The 19,486-nt window shown below is 40.7% G+C and overlaps 1 protein-coding gene across 7 annotated transcripts in view; it reads right to left on the minus strand.

Annotated features, from left to right (window-relative positions):
* The window catches only part of RGS20 (regulator of G protein signaling 20), an 82,099-nt gene that overhangs the window by 8,602 nt on the left and 54,011 nt on the right, over window positions 1-19,486 (minus strand). For 5 of the 7 annotated variants that reach the window (XM_082364762.1, XM_082364768.1, XM_082364765.1 and 2 more), the window contains 2 exons: window positions 9,076-9,224; window positions 2,422-2,508 (listed from right to left, as the gene is read on the minus strand). In XM_082364762.1, coding sequence (XP_082220888.1) covers window positions 2,422-2,508; window positions 9,076-9,224 — 236 coding nt within the window. Of the gene's footprint in view, window positions 1-2,421; window positions 2,509-9,075; window positions 9,225-16,748; window positions 18,841-19,486 lie in introns of those variants that run through there. The other 2 variants (XM_082364767.1, XM_082364763.1) reach the window with 2 other exon arrangements.

Genomic DNA, 19,486 nt, shown 5'->3' on the forward strand with positions numbered 1-19,486 from the left:
AGAATCCTAACCACTAGGCCACCAGGGAACTCCCTGAAAGAAATATTTTAAAAGATGCTTAAAAGATAATTTAAAAATAGTAACTTAAAGCAATCTACATAAAAATACCAGATTCTTTTTAGATAGGTTAATTAAATTGGCAAGGCTTAGTAAAGAATGCTAAATTAAAAAAAAAAGAATGCTGTTATGTTCCTTAAATATGGGGATTCAAAATATATCTTCTTACTCCTTTTAATTTAAGAAATACATACAAAAGAATGACTGAAAAACTTAAGGGTAATCAGTAGTACCCTTTAAAAAAAGAGAGAGAGAGAGAGAGAGAGGGAGGGAGAAAACGTATCTTTTCCATAGTACCAAAGAACCCAGGAGCAAAGAAAGCACAGTTCATACAGTAAAAAAAAAAAAAAAAGGAAATAATTAGGGGGTATTGTAAGTAGACAATCAACAAACATTCTAGAAGATTAAACATATCTGTAATCATCAAGACAACTGACCCAATGTAATTGGATTTTAATTCCCAATTGAGTGACAAAGACTCAAACTGGGCAAAAATCCAACATAATGCTATTTTCGGGAAGCATACAAAATACTACCAAAAATTATAAACAAATAGACAGGCAAAGACATGTGAGGGAAATGCAAATGAATAAAATTAATATCTAAATAGAAATGGAAGCAAAAGGCATCAAATTGGATAAAGAGTCATTTTATATTATTGGCTATGACTGAGAACAAATAATGGCCGATATACATGGAATCCTTCCCTCTTGCCTGGCTCTGTTCTCAGTGCTTTACTGGTTACTCAGTGCTCACGACAACCCTTCTTTGGCTGAGTCACAACACACTGTTATTATCCCCATTTTACACGCAGGGAAACTGAGGCAGAATGTGGCTGCTAAGTGCCCAAGGTCATACAGGCAGGATGGACAGAGCCAGCACCAGACGAGGGCTTTCTGGTTCCAGACAGGACTCAAAGCCTCAAGCCCTGGTGCAGAACACAGTATACTGAAATACATAAGATAAAAACGGGACTTCCTTGGTGGTGCAGCGGTTAAGAATCCGCCTGCCAATGTAGGGGACATGGGTTCGAGCCCTGGTCCGGGAAGATCCCACATGCCACGGAGAAACTAAGCCCCTGCGCCACAACTACTGAGCCTGTGCTCTAGAGCCCACGTGCCACAACTACTGAAGCCCACGCACCTAGAGCCCATGCTCCTCAACATGAGAAGCCACCGCAATGAGAAGCCTGCGCACCGCAATGAAGCGTAGCCCCCGCTCGCTGCAACTAGAGAAAGCCCGCACACAGTAACGAAGACCCAACGCAGCCATAAATAAATTAATTAATTAAAAAAATAAAAGCTGTTTTTAACAGACTCATGAATTATGCAAGATTTTAATATGCATCCTAGACTTTGAAATATCTGGGTAAAAATAAATAAAGAATGAAGAAAAATATTTTAAGTAAACTTTTAGGTTACTTGTTTTTTCCCCCCTCAAAAATAAATAATTTACGACAAGACCTATTTGAACAATGCTTTTAGGATATTTGTCTATTGCCTGCAGTTATATTGGCATAACACAAAGAAAAGGAATAATAGGTAAGTGGAAGTAAATCCATAGATAATACAGGAAGGAAAAAAGACAATTTTAAAATTTGGCATTATGGAAAGTAATTTGTGTGTTTTTCCAACTTTTTTCTCAAAATACTTAAAAAATAATACATTTACTAAAGTATAAATTTATAGTTAAGAAAAAAAAATGGACCTTTAAAATTTTCCTGAAACCCTAACTTGCGTATTTCATTATGTTCTTTTATTTAAAAAAGTAAATCACATAAAAATAAAATGATGTCATATGTTTTGCCAAGAAGCATCAATTTCTATTTGTGATTAACAGGCATTAGATTAACAATGGAACTGATTTTTCTCCCTGTCACACAATGAATTACAAGGAATTCTGCAGGGACTTCCCTGGCAGTCCAGTGGTTAAGACTCCAAGCTCCCAATGCAGGGGGCCCGGGTTCAATCCCTGGTTGAGGAACTAAGATCTCGCATGCCTCACGGCGTGGCCACAAAATAAATAAATAAATAAATAACTTAAAAAAAAAAAGAATTCTGCAGAGTGAAAATGTGATGCAACATTATGATTTGATATTATTAAATTGTAGTTAGAGAAACTGTGTGTTCTATTGAAACAAAAATGCAAAAAAAAAAAATCTGGTTGAGAATCTATGAGAGGATGGAGGTTCATTAAACTTATTCTGATCATCATTTCATGACGTATACAAGTCAGATCATTATGCTGTTCTCCTTAGGCTTACACGGTGCTGGATGTCAATTGTATCTCAATAAAACTGTAAGGAAAAAATAATAAGGTTGGCATTTCTGTCGATTTAGTGAGCTAAACACTGTGAGATTTTACCTTTCTTCACAGGTGGGAAGGTCCTCTGTTCTGAGTTCATAGGAAGTACTCCTGAGTCTCTGTTCTTCTTGGTTTCTAACAGTGAGACTGCAAGAAATAAGACAAACACGTGTTAGTTGAGATCATTCTGTATCAAGGAAAGATTTTTTACAAATATTTCAGAGAACTCCAGGTTACCAAGTAGAATTAATTTCTTTTCTTGATAAAAGTGACACTTCTTTGTTTTCTTAAGAAAACCAAAAGTATGAAAATAAAGTATTAGCAAAATTAATGCTATGTATAATACCATGGTCTACACTCATTGAGAGAGTTTACATTTAGAATAATAATTCTTTTCATAAAACATGTCCATTAGAAAGTAGTAAAAAGGTCAGATTTTCAGGAATGTTTTCGGTTTTCATTTTGTTTCCTGAACCTTGAAAAAAAGGCATACATTCTCCAGACTTTGTTTCCCAGTGAAAATGGAGATTTTATGTATTTACAGGCACACATATGAAAGTATGAAAGAAAGCCAGGAAAGTGTGCAATCAAAATCTCTATTGTATCTTTCAAGAGTTTGTTTCCTTATACACATTTTGTACCTTCATTTGTAAATTTATTCCAGGTATTTCTGTTGTTATAGTAAATGGAATTTTCACTTCCATCTCATCTTCTAACTTTATTGTTTGTACGTCTGAAGGTAATTTCTTAATAGCTTTACTGAACCATCATTTTTACATCATAAAGTTGCCTCTTTAAAGTGTACAACTCAGTGGTTTTTAGCATAATCACAAGGGTGTATGACCCTCACTACTATCTAATTTCGCAACATTTTCATCACCCCGAAAAGAAGCCCAGACCTGTTGGCACCCACTGCTCATGACACACTACCTCTGACCTACACCAGCCCTCAACATACACGAATCTGCTTCCTGTCTCTAGAGATACGTCTCTTCTTTTTCACTGAATGAAAGATTCTTTAAATTCTACAGTGCTTTACAATTTTCAAAAGTTTCACACACATGATTTCATATAATCCCATAATAACCCTTTTCTCCGCCACCTCTCTATGGCCACTCCTCCTTCCCTCTCCCCAGTGGTAACCACTAGTTTGTTCTCTAAGACATGTCTATTCTGTTTTATGTTTTGTTTTTTTGGCCACGAGGCATGTGGGATCTTAGCTCCCCGACCAGGGATTGAACCTGCACCCCCTGCCTTGGAAGGCGAAGTCTTAACCACTGGACCACCAGGGAAGTCCCGACATGTCTATTCTGGATCACACCATATGTGGTCCTTGGTGGCTGGCTTCTTTCACTTGGCATACTGGTTTAAGGTTCATTCATGTTGTAGCATGTTTCACTACGTTATTCCTTTTTGTGTCTGAATAATATTCCATTGCCTGGATATATCACAATTTGTTATCCATTCATTGGCTGATGGACAGTTACGTTGTTTGCACGTCAGGGCTATTTGTAAATAATTCCACTATGAATAGTCACGTACAAGTCTTTGTGTGGCTGTCTGTTTTTATTTCTCCTGCGTAGATACCCAGGAGTGGAAATGCTGTCATGTCGTAACTCTATTTTTAACATTTTGAGGAAGGCCCAAACTGTTCTCCAAAGCAGCTGCACCATTTCACACGCCCACCAGCAAAGTTGGAGGGATCCAATTCCTCCACACCCTTGACAACACTTACTGTTGTCTGTCTTTCTTATTCTAGCCATTTAGGTGTTTATGAAGTGGTATCACATTGTGCTTTTGGTTTGCATTTTGCTAATGACTCATGACATTTGAGCATCTTTACAAGTATTTATCAGCTAGTTGTACATCTTCTTTGGAGACATATCTATTCAGATCCTTCACCCATTTTTAAATTGGTTTGTCTTTTTATTTTTGAATTGTAAGAGTTCTTTACCTTCTGAAAGCTATTATTTTTTGTTAATTTGATTTCTCTTTTGTGTTTGTGTCAGCTTAGCAACAATTCCCCTGGCATTCTCAAGGGAATTCTCATATCATCAGCAAACAGGGAGCTTTTCCTCTTCTTTCCCAATTCTTAGGCCTCCAGTTGTTTTTTCTTGTCTGATCCCTAAAGCACAGTGTTGAATAGTAGGGAAGATCCTGGACAGCCTTGCCTTGTTCTTTTTTTAAAAAATTAATTAATTAATTTATTTTTGGCTGCGTTGGGTCTTCGTTGCTGTGTGTGGGCTTTCTCTAGTTGCAGCGAGCGGGGGCTACTCTTCGTCGCAGTGTGCAGGCTTCTCACTGCAGTGGCTTCTCTTGTTGCGGAACATGGGCTCTAGGTGCGCGGGCTTCAGTAGTTGTGGCACGTGGGCTCTAGAGCGCAGGCTCAGTAGTTGTGGTGCACGGGCTTAGTTGCTCCACAGCATGTGGGATCTTCCTGGACCAGGGCTCGAACCCGTGTCCCCTGACTTGGCAGGTGGATTCTTAACCACTGTGCCACCAGGGAAGTCCCCCTTGCCTTGTTCTTGATTTTAGCAGGAATGCTTTTAGTTTCCCATTAATATCAAAATGGATTTTTACCATTGATTAGTTGAGTTTGCTTTATCTTACTATTGCCTCTGTACTGTCTTTTCTATTCTTTTATTACGCCTTTCCTTAACATTCTTTACACCATTTTATAGAAGTCTTTTATTCTATTTTCAGGCACATCTGTTTATGAATTTTCAGTAATTGTGTGTTTGTGTGTAGCTCTATTTTTCTTTAAGTGCTGTCATTAGACATGCAGGAACTCCTTTTTCTTGTTGCTTTCATGACGCCAGGGCTAACAGTTTCAGTAAACGATGGTTTCTTAAAAAAAAACAAAAACAAAAACGAATTTGAGAGGCATCTGGGTGGTACTCTCTCTGCAGGAGTATTAATACTGCCCGACATCATAGACTTCTTTTGTAAGAGAAAACAGTACTACACAGTGGGTATGAAAAAGCAAAGAGGAAAAGGAAGGATGAATTTGACACAAGATTCTTAAAAGAACTGTAAGTTGTATTATGAATAAATAATGCAATATGTACTTAAGCTTTGGCATTTTTTCCATGTCTCATATTTTTAAAAGTAGGAATATTTCTTAGGCGACAATGTGTTGTTCTTGAAAAACAGTAATATATTTTGTGTCAACTTTTTGAACCTGAATTTATTTTTATTGTTAAAGTAGAATAAGAAAATGTTGATAGAAGCCAAAATAGTTGCTCACCACTTTGAAGAACTATTCAGTAAAAGAAGACCCCTGCTTAGGTCTCTTTTGGTAAAGTTTAGAGTTGTTATAAAGAGGAAAAATTTCTTCAGTCTTCTAGAAAGGAAAACAAAAAGTTTATTTTCAAGAGATCAAGACTCTGCATGACTTCCTTTATAAAATGAAACGCCTGAAGGCCAGAAAGCAGGATTCTGAGAAAGTTAATACAAGGGCTTAGAAAACTAATTGCCATTTACCTTTCTTAAAAATGGACTCACTGTGTACTCTCAACATGGATAAATCTCAAAAGCATGTTGTGAAAAAAATCAAGGAAATCAAATATTGGAACAGTTCAAGTTTTCCACGCACTTTTCCCCCAACCTATTTCCCCCTTTCTTCTCCTGAGATAACCACCACACTTATTTTTTTGTTTTTTATCATTACCATTCAGTTACCCTACCCTCTCTAAAAATGTATAAATAAATAAATAAAAATATATAGATACGCACATATTTCCAAACTTTGTAAATATGCATTGCTTTACAAGTCGCTTTTTCTCCTTTTTCTTCTTTAAAAGCACATGCATTTAAAAGCCGGATGGTATCACATTATATAACTACACCACAAAGCATCTATTCAGATATTTTCAGTTTTTCTCAATCAGATTAATGCTGCTATGACCCCTCTCACAGGATGAATCATGATGCAATAAATGTTCATGTACAAGTCTTTGGATGAAATGTGTTTTTATTTTTCCTGCTAGCATATTTTAATATTTTAATGTAGCCAAATTTATGAATCTCTTCCTTTTACAGAGTTTCCTCTTTCTTTTTAAAAGTTAATTCTTCCCAACACCAAGATCATAAAGATATTATCTTGTGTTTTCCTCTTGGATATTCACGTTTAGGCTTTTAAGCCATCTGGAGTTGATCTTGGGAGATTAATTTTTTACATGATGCAATATAGGAATATAAATCTATTTCTATGGATTTGGATACCAGGTAGGGTGACCAACCTTCCCAGTTTGTCTGGGGCTCATGAGTTTTCTGGGACATAGGACTTTCAACGCTAAAACCAACCAGGCAACTGGGATGAGCTGGTCATCCTAATGCCAAGAATCTGGGTATTTATAGAATAGCTCATTCTTTCTTTTGCTAAAGCCACCTTTGCCATATGCTGATAAAGTTTTCAGTATTTTTTTTTTAATTTTTAAAAATTAAAAATTTTTTTGGCTGCATTGGGTCTTTGTTGCTGTGCGCGGGCTTTCTCTAGTTGTGGTGAGCGGGGGCTACTCTTTGTTGCGGTGTGCGGGCTTCTCTTGTTGCGGAGCACGGGCTCTAGGTGCGCAGGCTTCAGTAGTTGTGGCACGCGGGCTCAGTAGTTGTGGCTCACGGGCTCTAGAGCACAGGCTCAGTAGTTGTGGCGCACGGGCTTAGTTGCTCCGCGGCCTGTGGGATCTTCCCGGACCAGGGCTCGAACCCGTGTCCCCTGCACTGGCAGGCGGATTCTTAACCACTGCGCCACCAGGGAAGCCCCAGTATTTCTTTTATTGCCTTCCCTTGATGTGGAAAAATCGATGTTCCATTTCTGACTAAGCATAAATACCATTAATTTTGAAAGAAAATGTTCTTATAGTTTTTTCCTAGGAAAGACGGAGGTATTTGATTTGTTGATTGTTAACATGAGGTTGTTTGTTTATGGCTCTGGATGTACACTTTCTAACACAAAATTAAATACCAAGTTTTACAGCTGTGTTTGCTTCTTTTGTATTCATCAGTGTTACTTGTTTCCCATGACTGCCCTCTGGGTTCACTTTTTACCCTTTTTACCCTTGAATACATCCTTAGTTCTTTAGGGAGGGTCTGAAGCAGTTACCTCTCTTGGCCTTTGTGTGTCTGAAAATGACTTATTTTACCTACACTCCTGAGTTATAGTTTGACTAAGTTTTCTGTTCCTTCGCTCCCGTACTTTGAAGTCATTGTTCTCTTGTCTCTCGTAGACACACATACCACATGCTGCCCAGGTGCTGGCCGTGATGAGGAGGTCCAGTCCAGGTTGGATTTATATTTCATTCGCCCTGGTTGACGTTAGTAGGAAGAGGCTGCTCTGGGACCCGTCACCACCTGCTGCCCATACACCCTCAGCCCCAGACACTGCTCAGACCATGGTCCCCACCTCCTGTGCCACCCCAAGGCACCAGAGCCGGAAGGGGGGGTGGGGTAAACGCCAGGCGGCATCCCTCCTGCACAGGGACACCTTTGCACACCTCTCAGGCGTCATCTCGCTGAGCCTGATGAGCAGTGAAAGGGCGGAAAAGGGGCCTCAGTGCCGTCTCTTCACCCCTGGTAGGTCCCCTCCCCGACTAGCGGGGCTCCTGGACACCTCGGGGCTGCCAACGCGCCCTTTCCTCCCGTCTCCTGCCGGGTCCTCTAGACCTCTTGTCAGGGCTGAAGGCTCACTTTAAACTCCGGGCTGCTCGGCTCTGGTCAGCCACTCTCCCCCATATTCCCACTTGAGTCTGGGGTTCTGTCCCGAATGGACAGACCTCCCAGCATCAGGGTAACATCCATCCTCAGAGGCACTGGCCTGGAACTTTCTGAAAATTAACACCAGCCCGAGGCAAGCAGGAGCAGCCCAAACCGTCCCGGACTTTTCACCTTCAGCCTCCACCCCGCCCACCCCCAGTTCTAATGGTTCTACGTCACTGATCAATCCCAGTTTTCCTTCTTCTCCACTGGATAGTGAGGTCTTGGTCTAACTTGCAGTCAAGCCCAAATAAATTTACAATAATTTAATTGCCTAAAGCTATGCACACATTTGGCTGTCATGAAGCACGTTTCATATCCAAGATTTCAGAAATGCAACCTAATGTTCTTGTGATTTCTGGGTGTAACTCAGCCCCATTTCTCTAGATCTTCAACAGTGACTCAAATGCTCAAGTTGTATCTCTTTTTTTAAAGCAATGATTGTGTATCTTCCACTACTAGTAAGTGAGCCTATATTTTTAGATTTTCCTCTCTCTGTCAAGCTTAGGTTTTGACATTTTTCTTTATTAAAAAACAATATTAATAAAACAGAAGCAGCAGAATGTAAAATGCAGGCTCATTCTCCTTCATAACCCTAAACTTAAAGACCCAGATTAAATTCTAAGTCCTCCATGAAGCCTTTGTTACCAACTGGAGGGCCTTGAGTTCACTCCTTTCTGCCCAGATATTAATATTCAATCGTCAGCTGTCTTAGATTGTTCTTTAGATATTTGATATAAATTAGTTAGCCTGATTTTGGGGATTTGCATATGTCTCCCCAGAGCTAGGATGCAGCCTCCTCTTGGGTTTGTTTGTTTTTGTTGTCGTCCTTTACAGAACCTACATCAGAGGCAGGCATATAGCAGCTGCTTAAAAGCACTTACTGCATTCATCATAAACTGGCACCATGCAGGGTACCGTTTTCCTACCAGGAGCGCGTTCATGAAAAGCCGCAAACCTTACCAAGAACAGCTACAACAGCAGCACCAGCAGAAGCAGCAAGCGTTGGACCCCCGGTTCCCCACTCCGTGCTGGCCTGGGGCGGAGGCTGCGGGCCCTTGGGCTGTGCACACCTGCCGCTTTCGCATCTCCGTGCGTTCTGATCCCATCGGCTGCAACAGGGAAAGTAAAAGGGGGGCGGGGGCAGAGTTAGCACCACATAAGCTGGAGATTCCGATTCCGCTGTCGTTTGCATCATTGAGAAGATGCAGTGTGACTCTCTCCAGATCATTTCTGCGAATTCTGGCAAAATTTGGTGCTTAGCATCCATTCATTGACCAAACATTTATTCCCTGTCTAGAAGCACGGTGTTAAATTCTAGGAGTGAAAGGACGAATTGGGGGGGGGGGGTCCCTGTGCTAAGGCGCTCACAGTTGGGTCAAGGAGACAGACGCTGGCATCACATCCCTCAGACATCGCGGTGAGGACCTACTACAGGTGCGTTTCGTAGCTCGAGTCCCCCCCGCCCCCCGCTGGACCATCGTGAGGAGGGGGGGCAGTTACAGGGGCAGCTGGATCGCAGCTGCAAAGCCCTTGGAGCCGCGCCCATGCGCAGTCCTGCTCAGGGATGCCCAGGACGCGAGCCCGGCTCAGGACAGTGACCCACCCCCATCCTGCCACCTGTAGGGACGGTGCCCTGGCCTTCCTCCCTGGACACTGCGCGGTCGGAAACCGCTTCATCCCTCGCCTTGCCTGAGAACTACAGGAATGGTTGAAGGAGAAAAATATAAACGCAGCATAAGAAACGAGAAATTGCTGTGTTCGTTTTTATTTTTGATACAATGGTTTGAATTGTTGGTGAGGTAAAAGAAAAAAAAATCCAATCTGTGTTAAAGAACCTTAAATAGATCTTTGGAATCAAATTCTGAATTTGATATTCTATTCCAACATTAGATTTATCTATCCCTGCTATTACTTATCCTTATATGCTGTTGGACTTTGTTTTAATTATCATACTTTTATTATATGTTTTCATATTGGGTAAGTTAAATTCTCTTCATGAATTAAAACCAGGGAGTTCCCTGGTGGCCTAGTGGTAAGGATTCTGGGCTTTCACTGCTGTAGCCCGGGTTCAATTCCTGGCCGGGGAACTGAGATTCCACAAGCTGCCATGGCACAGCCAGGGGGGGAAAAAAAAAAAAAGGTTATGAATTAAAACCAAAAAACCTTTTTGGCTGTTCTTGCCTGTTTGTGTTCCAGTGGAATTTTGGAATCAGCTCATCAATACCATGCGGGAATTTGATAAGGACCACACTGGATTTACGAGAAACATTTGCGAGAAATGACATCTGTTTCAGCACCTATCAGGGATGACTGTGGAACATGGAAGAACCATGGTTCTATTACAAGTTCATCACTAAAGGGGTGTTGCCTAGAAGCTTAAATGATACATAACAGCCCATCTCTGAGAACCCCGCCTCCCAGGTAATGAGCGTTAAGCTAAAGTACCTTTGCTTAGCTCACAAGAAACGTCCTGACCAGGCCCACCTGTGAATGGCTGCAGGCAGGAAGAAATTCACACAGCCCGTCCGGAGGCCACCCAGAACCAGGAAGTGCTCGACTTTACTGCCTCCCCTTTGAGTATAAAAGAAGCCTGAACTCTAATTTGCGGAAGATGGTTCCTTGAGACCCTAGTCTGTCATCTTCTTGGTCTGCTGTCTCTCCGAATAAAGTCGCTGTTCCCTGCCTCAACAGCGCGTCTCTTGATTTATTGGCCTGTCCTGCGGCAAGCAGTAGGAGCTTGGATGGCAACTACTATTCAGGATTGGCCCTTGTCTTTTAATCATCCTGGGATGTAAGTCCCAAGACAGAACGAGAGACCCGTCAGAGGGATTTACTGTCCCTTCCTCCACAGCCAGAACCATGCTTACAACACCCGTCCACAGCGCCCCGCCTGGGTGGTCCAGCCTCCTGAGTGGACCCCCTTGAATGCCCCTGGGGGAGAAGCTGGGCTCCTCTGGCATCACGTTCTCACCGCATCCGCGGCATTTCAGTGGAGCCAGAGACTGACAACGGTTTCACTTCATTCAGGACACGGAGAGGCAAGGACACGCCAGCTCAGTCTCCAAAGATGCTTTCAGCCAAAGATGCTCCGGGTAACTTATTTTCTCAGAGATACTGATGCACCTTGCCTCATTAAAAACAAAATCCCCATTGCTTCTCAAAAGAAGGAAGGATTGTGACGTGGTCATGTCAGTGGGTTTCAACGTCTTTGTGAGACTGGGTCTCCCCAGTCGGTCATGAAATAGCTCTTCATTTAAACCCTGTCTTATGTACAGTTAAAGAGTTGTCCTCAAACAGGTTCTGCATATTTTTGATAGGTTTTTTCCTGAATATTTTAGAGGTCAATTTTTGCTGCTGTTGTAAATACCTCCCCACCCAACCCCCATGTTTCTAAATAGTTACTTCAGAGTCTAGGAAGGCTAATGACACTCTATCTGACCTCTCTATTGACTTCTCTTAGTTTTACGAGTCTTTCTGTTAATTCTCTTGTTAGAATCTCTTGTTTCCTAGTTAGATACTGTCTATAAATAATCACACTTTACTTTCTGTCCCTTTCCAAGGTATATACCTCTTTCCTCTCCTTGGTCTTACTTCACTGGCCAGGAAGTTCAGTAAATATTGAAAAGTAGAAATACTGTCAGGCACTTTTGTTTTCTTCATGACTTTAATGAGAAGACTGACAGTATTTTCCCTGTATGTGTGATGTGTGTCGGAGGTTTCTGGGAGAAGATAACTTTACCAAGTTAAGCAAGTTTTCTTATATTGCTTACATAGTATAAAATAAGTTGTGCCAGCCTATCTTAATAGTTAACGTATTTTATTTGTTCGTACACACCTATTTCTTTGTAAATACAGTTGTCCCTCAGCACCCGTGGGGGACTGGTTCCAGGACCCCCAGGATACCAAAGTTCACAGATGCTCAAGTCCCTTACATAAAATGATGTGGTATTTGCACATAACCTGTGCACATCCTCCTGGACGCTTTAAATTATCTCTAGATTACTTGTAATACCTAATACAATGTAAAGGCCATGTGAATAGTTGCCAGTGCAAGGCAAAATTCAAGTTTTGATTTTTGGAACTTTCTGGAGTTTTTCCCAGTATTTTTGATCTGAGGTTGGTTGAATCCACGGATGCAGAACCTGGGGATACAGAGTGCCAACCTACCTGGAAGAATCTTGATGATTTAGTGAGTAAACTCTTAGAGAACAGCACAAGGTTGCTCATGACTAAATATAGCCTTCAGAAATCACATGCAAATCTCATCAAAGTCTGCTCTTATACACTTTTGAAAACAGCTTTATTGAGGTCTAACAGACATGCAATAAATGGCACATGTTTACTGATGTTTTGACATGTATATACTCGTGACACCACGACCACAGTCAAGACCACATCATCAAGCTCAAAAGTTTCCTCACATCACTTGGGACCCCTCCCTCCTGCACCTGCCGGCCCCAGACAGTCACTGATCTGCTTTCTCTTACTATATATTAATTTACATTAACTACAATTTTATAAAAATGGAATCATACGACATCCACTCTTTTTTATCTGGCTTTCTTCATTCAGCATAGTTATTTTGTGATTGTTGTATTGTTCATTCCTTTGTATTTCTGAGCAGTATTCCATTGTATAGATGTACCACAATTTCCTTATCCACGCACGTACTGATGGACTTATACCTTTTTGATAGTTGCTGGAAAGATTTTATATATATATATCTCATTGTCTTCTTTTGAACGTGAAAGTCTTTTATCAGACAAAATGAGAGGTGTATGTTGCTGAGACTGTGTTAAAAGGTACTGCACTGTTTACAGTTGTAACGTGTTTCTCCAGTGTGTTCTTCCACATTGACTAATGCTTGATGATTCTGTTCTTTTGGCATTTGTATTGGATTAGTCCTGGGATGTTAACTATTTTCCTAATTTATAATCCCTCATTTCTTTTCCCAGTGTTCTATGTCTCAGTTCATCTTTGTAGAGTCTCAACTTGGTCTCAGAATCTATTTAATTTTTCCTCTGAATATCATTACAGTTTCTTGTATGGTTTCTTGGAATTCTTATACATGGTTCAGTAATTTTGACATCTTAAATCATTTAAAGCTTTAAATACACAAGTACATAGAAATATATGCCATTCCTATAAAATTTACTAACAAGCTATCATCTCTCAGTTCCTCAAAGTTCTAAATTAATAGGCATGGTTTTCACTCAGTCACTAGCTGTTGGAATGTTTAGTGGCGGGAGTGGTCACGATACCCAGGCCCTGCTGAGCAGTGGTGAAATATGAGAGCCTGAGAGGAAGCTAAAAATGTTAATAAAACATGAATATAAAGATAAGAAAAATGTTGATAATGGTTGAAGTTGTGTCATTGACCATGGTGTTTGTTATACTAGCCTCACTACATTTATGTATGTTTGAAAATTTTCCTTAATGAAGCTTCCAAAATGTCGAATTCTATCGCATTAAAAAAAAGATCTTTTGAGATGATCATATGAATTTCCTCCTTTGAATAGTTAATGAAGTGAATCACATTAATGCATTTCTGTTTTTTTTTTTTCGGCCGCGCTGGGTGGCGTGTGGGATCTTAGTTCCCTGACCAGGCATCGAACCTGAGCCCCCTGCAGTGGAAGCACAGAGACCTGACCACTGGACCGCCAGGGAAGTCCCAAATGCATTTCTTTTTTTCTTTTCAATTTAATTAATTAATTAATTAATTAGGCTGCGTTGGGTCTTCATTGCTGTGCGCGGGCTTTCTCTAGTTGTGGCGAGCGGGGGCTGATCTTCGTTGCGGTGCGTGGGCTTCTCATTGTGGTGGCTTCTCTTGTTGCAGAGCACAGGCTCTAGGTGTGCAGGCTTCAGTAGTTGTGGCCTGCAGACTCAGTAGTTGTGGCGCACGGGCTTAGTTGCTTCGTGGCATGTGGGATCTTCCCGGACCAGGGCTCGAACCCGTGTCCCCTGCATTGGCAGGCGGATTGTTAACCACTGTGACACCAGGGAAGCCCCCCAAATGCATTTCTTAATGTTGAATCACACTTACCTTACTAAGTAAACTCTTGCTGGGTCTAAAAGATGATTATTCTTTTATTATACTGCTGAAATTGATTTGGTAATATTTTTTAGGGAGTTTTAAAATCTATTTATCTTTCTTTTTTTCTAAGAGAATTATTTTTTCCCTGAAGATATGTAGAATCTGCCGGTAAAATTACTAGAACCTTTCAGGCGTGGCTTGCTGACGATGTTTTCAATTTACTCTTTGATTTCTGTTCTTTTCATAGTTTCTTCCCGGCTTTGAGTCAATATGGTATTTTTCATTTCCTGAAAAAAATCCATCCCTTTCATCTAGTTTTCAAATTTACTGGAACTTTTCATTATTAGTCATCTTAATTGTCAGATCGAGATGCTTCAAATTACAGCAGGCTTGTTCAAAATGCAAATAGGTTCTTGGAGCCATGGAAAGGGAAGGGAAGCCTGGATTTCCCAGAAACTATGGAAAGTGATGGAAGCCCAGCAGAGAAGAGGTGAGGAGTGTACCTTTGCACGTTTCCTGCTGTCTGGGGAGAGCGGAGGGCCTGGAAAGTGGATGCGGCATCTCAGAAGGAGCCCTTGGCAACCCCCATTCTACTTTCTCTTTCTGCGAATCAGACTACTCTAGGAACCTCAGGGATTGAACCGGGGCCCCGTCGCCGAGTCCTAACCACTGGACTGCCAGAGAAGTCCCAAGGGACACATTTTCTATCAGGGCTGCCACAAAAGTGGAAAGGTGTCATCACTCTTAACTTGGATCTTCCTGATTCTGGCCCACGGTTCCACATATACGGTCAAAATAACTTAAATGGATTTTTCAAAGCTTTTATTTACTTTTACAATAAAACCTCTTAAGGTTCCTTTCAAAAAAAAAAAGTTGCTTATGGGAGAGTTGCATATTTAGTGTCACTAAATATTTGTAGAGAATTAATTTTTCTTTTTAACATCTTTATTGGAGTATAATTGCTTTATAATGGTGTGTTTCTGCTTTATAACAAAGTGAATCAGTTATACATATACATATGTCTGAGAATTAATTTTTTAAATGTCATAGCTAGTTAATATGAAGACTAACAACATATATTAAATGAATGCTACCTATTTACAAGATTTAAAAAATATGCCATTGTCAATTATGTTAGTTCAGCTCATCCTTTCAGACATTGACATGTGGTCTGATTAGCCAAACTAGCTTGCATCTTTTTCTTCACCTCCATCATATGTGTGGGAGAACTCCACACACATTTCATTTCCATTTGCTTTTTCTAAGTAACATGGAATCAGTGCTCCTTTGCTATTGCTATTCTATTCTTCCCCTGGTGTGTGTCTGGCACAGACTGCTGGCCACCATTTCAGTGTCTGCTGGGATGACCCAAGCATGCCACATACATGAGGCCCCAGTAACTGGCTGCCTTTGCTTGAGGATCCCAAGGCTCAGAAGTTAGATGAATGTAAAACCAATGTCAGTGATCTCAGAAACATTTTCTGTAATTTATGGCAGCCTGAGGAAATGGGAAAAACAGGTTGGCAGTTTATTAAATATTCAGATCTTAGCTAAGAGACGATCCTACTCAAACATTGCTTTTCCAGTCCTAGGAACACAGCATTCAAGAGAATTCTTTCAAAGTTCAAGCAAAAGCCAAGGTAAATAAGGTAAATTCTTTTTTTTTTTTTTTTTGGCTGCACTGGGTCCTCGTTGTGGTGCGCGGGCTTCTCACTGTGGTGGCTTCTCTTGTTGCGGAGCACAGGCTCTAGGCGCGCAGACTTCAGTAGTTGTGGCTCGTGGGCTCTAGAGCGCAGGCTCAGGAGTGTGGCGCACGGGCTTAGCTGCTCCGTGGCATGTGGGATCTTCCTGGATGAGGGATCGAACCCGTGTCCCCTGCATTGGCAGGTGGATTCTTAACCACTGCGCCACCTGGGAAGTTCCCCAAGGTAAATTCTTAATCTTGATCGCAATCTTCTGGTAATTTGGAGTTGAAAGCAGTAACCAGTTAGAAAAAATTTTAACCAGACCATGATTAGCTCAGAAAAGTTATTTCTTATTTTCTGGTAAGTTTGAACTTGGTGGTTGGATTCCATGAATAGCTATTTATTTTCATTATGGTTTCCAAATTCTAAAAATAGCCATTATTGAATTACGCATTGGGAATATGATGAAACATCAAGTATTGTGTGCAAAAAATCTTATCTCTTAGAAGGGCCTGAGACCTGAGTCCATGTTCCATAAGGTGAGGAATCATAGACAAGATCCTGACGAAGGAGAACCAAGAACCTTAAAGGACATACATTCAAAACCATCCTCAGCGACCTTTAGAAACACAATCTTATCATCAGTAGGACATGATGGGCTCTGAAAGAGTTAAGCCAGAACATAAGGAAATTTGAGAGGAGAAATTCCTCTGTGTGTCCCAAGCTCTCTCTCTTTATACAGACATCCTAATCCAGTATGACTTCATCTTCACTTGATTACATCTGCAAAAGCCCTTTTTCCAAATAAGGCCACATTTACAAGTACCAGGGTTAGGACTTTGTCTTAGCCTGTTCATTTGGGCTGCCATAACAAAAGACCACAGACTGGGGCCTTATAAACAATAGATATTTACTTCTCACAGTTCCGGAGGCTGGAAGTCTGAGATCAGGGAGCCAGCAGGTCACAATATGGCGAGGGCACTCTTCCTGGTGGTTTAGAGCTGGCACCTTCCTGCTGTGTCCTCACAAGGTGAAGGGGACTAGGGATCTCTCTGGAGCCTCTTTCATGAGAGCTTTCATCCCATTCGTGAGGGCTCCCAAGGGCTCCACCACTAATACCACCATCTTTAGGGGTTAGGATTTCACCCTATGAATTTTGTTGGGGGGGCACAAACACTCAGCCATATTAGACTTCAACATATTTTGGGGGGGATACAATTTAACCCACGACAATGTCTAACATAGTCAGGGGCTCCTGTGAAGCCATTTTAATGCTTCTTTCCAGAATGAATCATCCCCATTCGCGTCCAGATGACTGGCTACTTTAATCTAGAGCTGAGCTGATGAAACAAGGTGATACTTTATTAATGATGTTATATTAAAAGTCATTTTAAAAATGAAAATAACACACGCCCATGGTAGGAAAAACCAGACAATACCGAAGGATTTGCTATGAAAACTCCTAGAGGAAATCATTATCTGTTTTTTGTATGTCCTTCCAGATAGCTACACACATTTATACACTTTTAAGAAAATGCGAGCATAGTATACACACCACCCCGTGCCTCTCTTTTTCACCTGACAAAGCACTGAGGTTCTTTTCACATTAGGACACGTGGTCTACTGCCCACACCGGAGTGAATTAGGTTTCTCCAACTTAAGTGTCTCAGAAAAGACAAAGGCACAACCCAAATGCTTTGCTTCTCGAGTAATGATTTGTTTCTATTGTGTTTGGGTATACCCAGATTATTTGTTCATTTATTCGAGAAATGAAAACAGAGGTAGAAAAGTAGGGTCTAATACCATCTTAAGGGATTCTCTTATCCCTTCTATGGGTGGGTTCAGTCATCACACTGAAGCGAGCACAGAAGGGCTGGAACCTCTGTGGTTAGAAGAGCGGATGGTAAGAAGAGGTTGGCTGAATGAATGAACACTTCAAACAAACAGATGCTTTGTTTAACATCATACCTCATATAAAATAATGACTGTACTTCTGCTGTGCTAAAGAGTTTTACTGTACCATATGTAGAAAAAGTCGTTCCATTAACATCCCACCTGAAAGGTCTGATTGGTTGAGCAGTATTCAAGGCTAATTAAGAGAATAATGCTCATATTTTTATGGGGTTTTACAGATTACAGGAGACTTTTATATGTATCACCTAATTTCTTCCTTCCCACAATTTCATTAGCCAGGAAAGACAGTTATTAATTCCTCTTTTCAGTAAAGAAACCAAGGCTTAAAGAGGCTAAACTCACCCCCTGAGGTGACACAGATGACGACCTGTAGCCCAGGTCACCGAGCCCTCAGCCAATGCTCTTTCTTCGTACCAGCCTGTCAGTCCAAGGGACTCTTTCAGAAATTTGATAGCTCAGTGCAGACACATGCATTTTAAAATACACTAATGTGATAATAATTCCAGTTATGATGCTTACTTTTACCTGAACATGATCTAATCTATTTAATTTTTAGGCCAAAGGAGCTGAAGTGACTTGTCCACAGACACATGGCTAGTTGATAGCATATGTGGGATTAGAATTCACAAACACACACACAGAGTCATTCTTTCTCTCCAATACATTATGCTGTTTCCCTTGAGACTGCACATATTTTTATTTTTTTCTTTTATTTTTAAAAAATTTTAAACCATTTTTAAAAACTGAAGTATAGTTAATTTACAATGTTGTGTTAGTTTCAAGTGTACAGCAAAGTCATTCAGATTTATATATATTTCAGATTCTTTTCCATTATAGGTATTAAAAGATATTGAGTATAGCTCCCTGTGCTATATGGTAGGTCCTTGTTGGTTATCTATTTTATATATAGTAGTGTGTATATGTTAATCCCAAACTCCTAATTTATCTCACCCCATCCCCTTTGGTAACCATAAGTTTGTTTTCTATGTCTGTGAGTCTATTTCTATTTTGTAAATAAGTTCATTTGTATCACGTTTTTTTAGATTCCACATATGAGTGATATCATATGATATTTGTCTAACTTACTTCACTTAACATGATATTTTTATAAACATTAACATGCACTTAGGTCTTTAGACATTCCAATCAGTTTTTTCATTTCTTTTGGCCCAAAATGCAGAAACCATTTGCAAATGAAATTGCAGATATAAGATTTCATCAAAGGCAAAATATTAATTTAAACCTGAGCTTGAAAATAATAAAACTAATTTTTAAAAAACAAACAAAAATCTCCAACAAAGGGCTTCCCTGGTGGCGCAGTGGTTGAGAGTCTGCCTGCCAATGCGGGGGACACGGGTTTGGGCCCTGGTCTGGGAGGATTCCACATGCCGCGGAGCAGCTGAGCCCGTGAGCCACAACTACTGAGCCTGCGCGTCTGGAGCCTGTGCTCCGCAACAAGAGAGGCCGCGATAGTGAGAGGCCCGCGCCCCACGATGAAGAGTGGCCCCCACTTGCCGCAACGAGAGAAAGCCCTCGCACAGAAACGAAGACCCAACGCAGCCAAATAAATAAAAATAAATTAAAAAAAAAAATCCCCAACAAAACATGCATACTGGTGAACATTCAACTAGGCTTCTATCCAGAACAGAGGTACATAGAGAAATCACAGCTCCTCTGAACTTTCCAATCCTTCTCCCACTCCCAGAAATAACCAGCTTTAAGGTTTGATGTGATTCTT

The sequence above is a fragment of the Balaenoptera borealis genome (assembly GCF_965194805.1).
Source record: "Balaenoptera borealis genome assembly, chromosome: 17".
Lineage (NCBI taxonomy): Eukaryota > Metazoa > Chordata > Mammalia > Artiodactyla > Balaenopteridae > Balaenoptera > Balaenoptera borealis.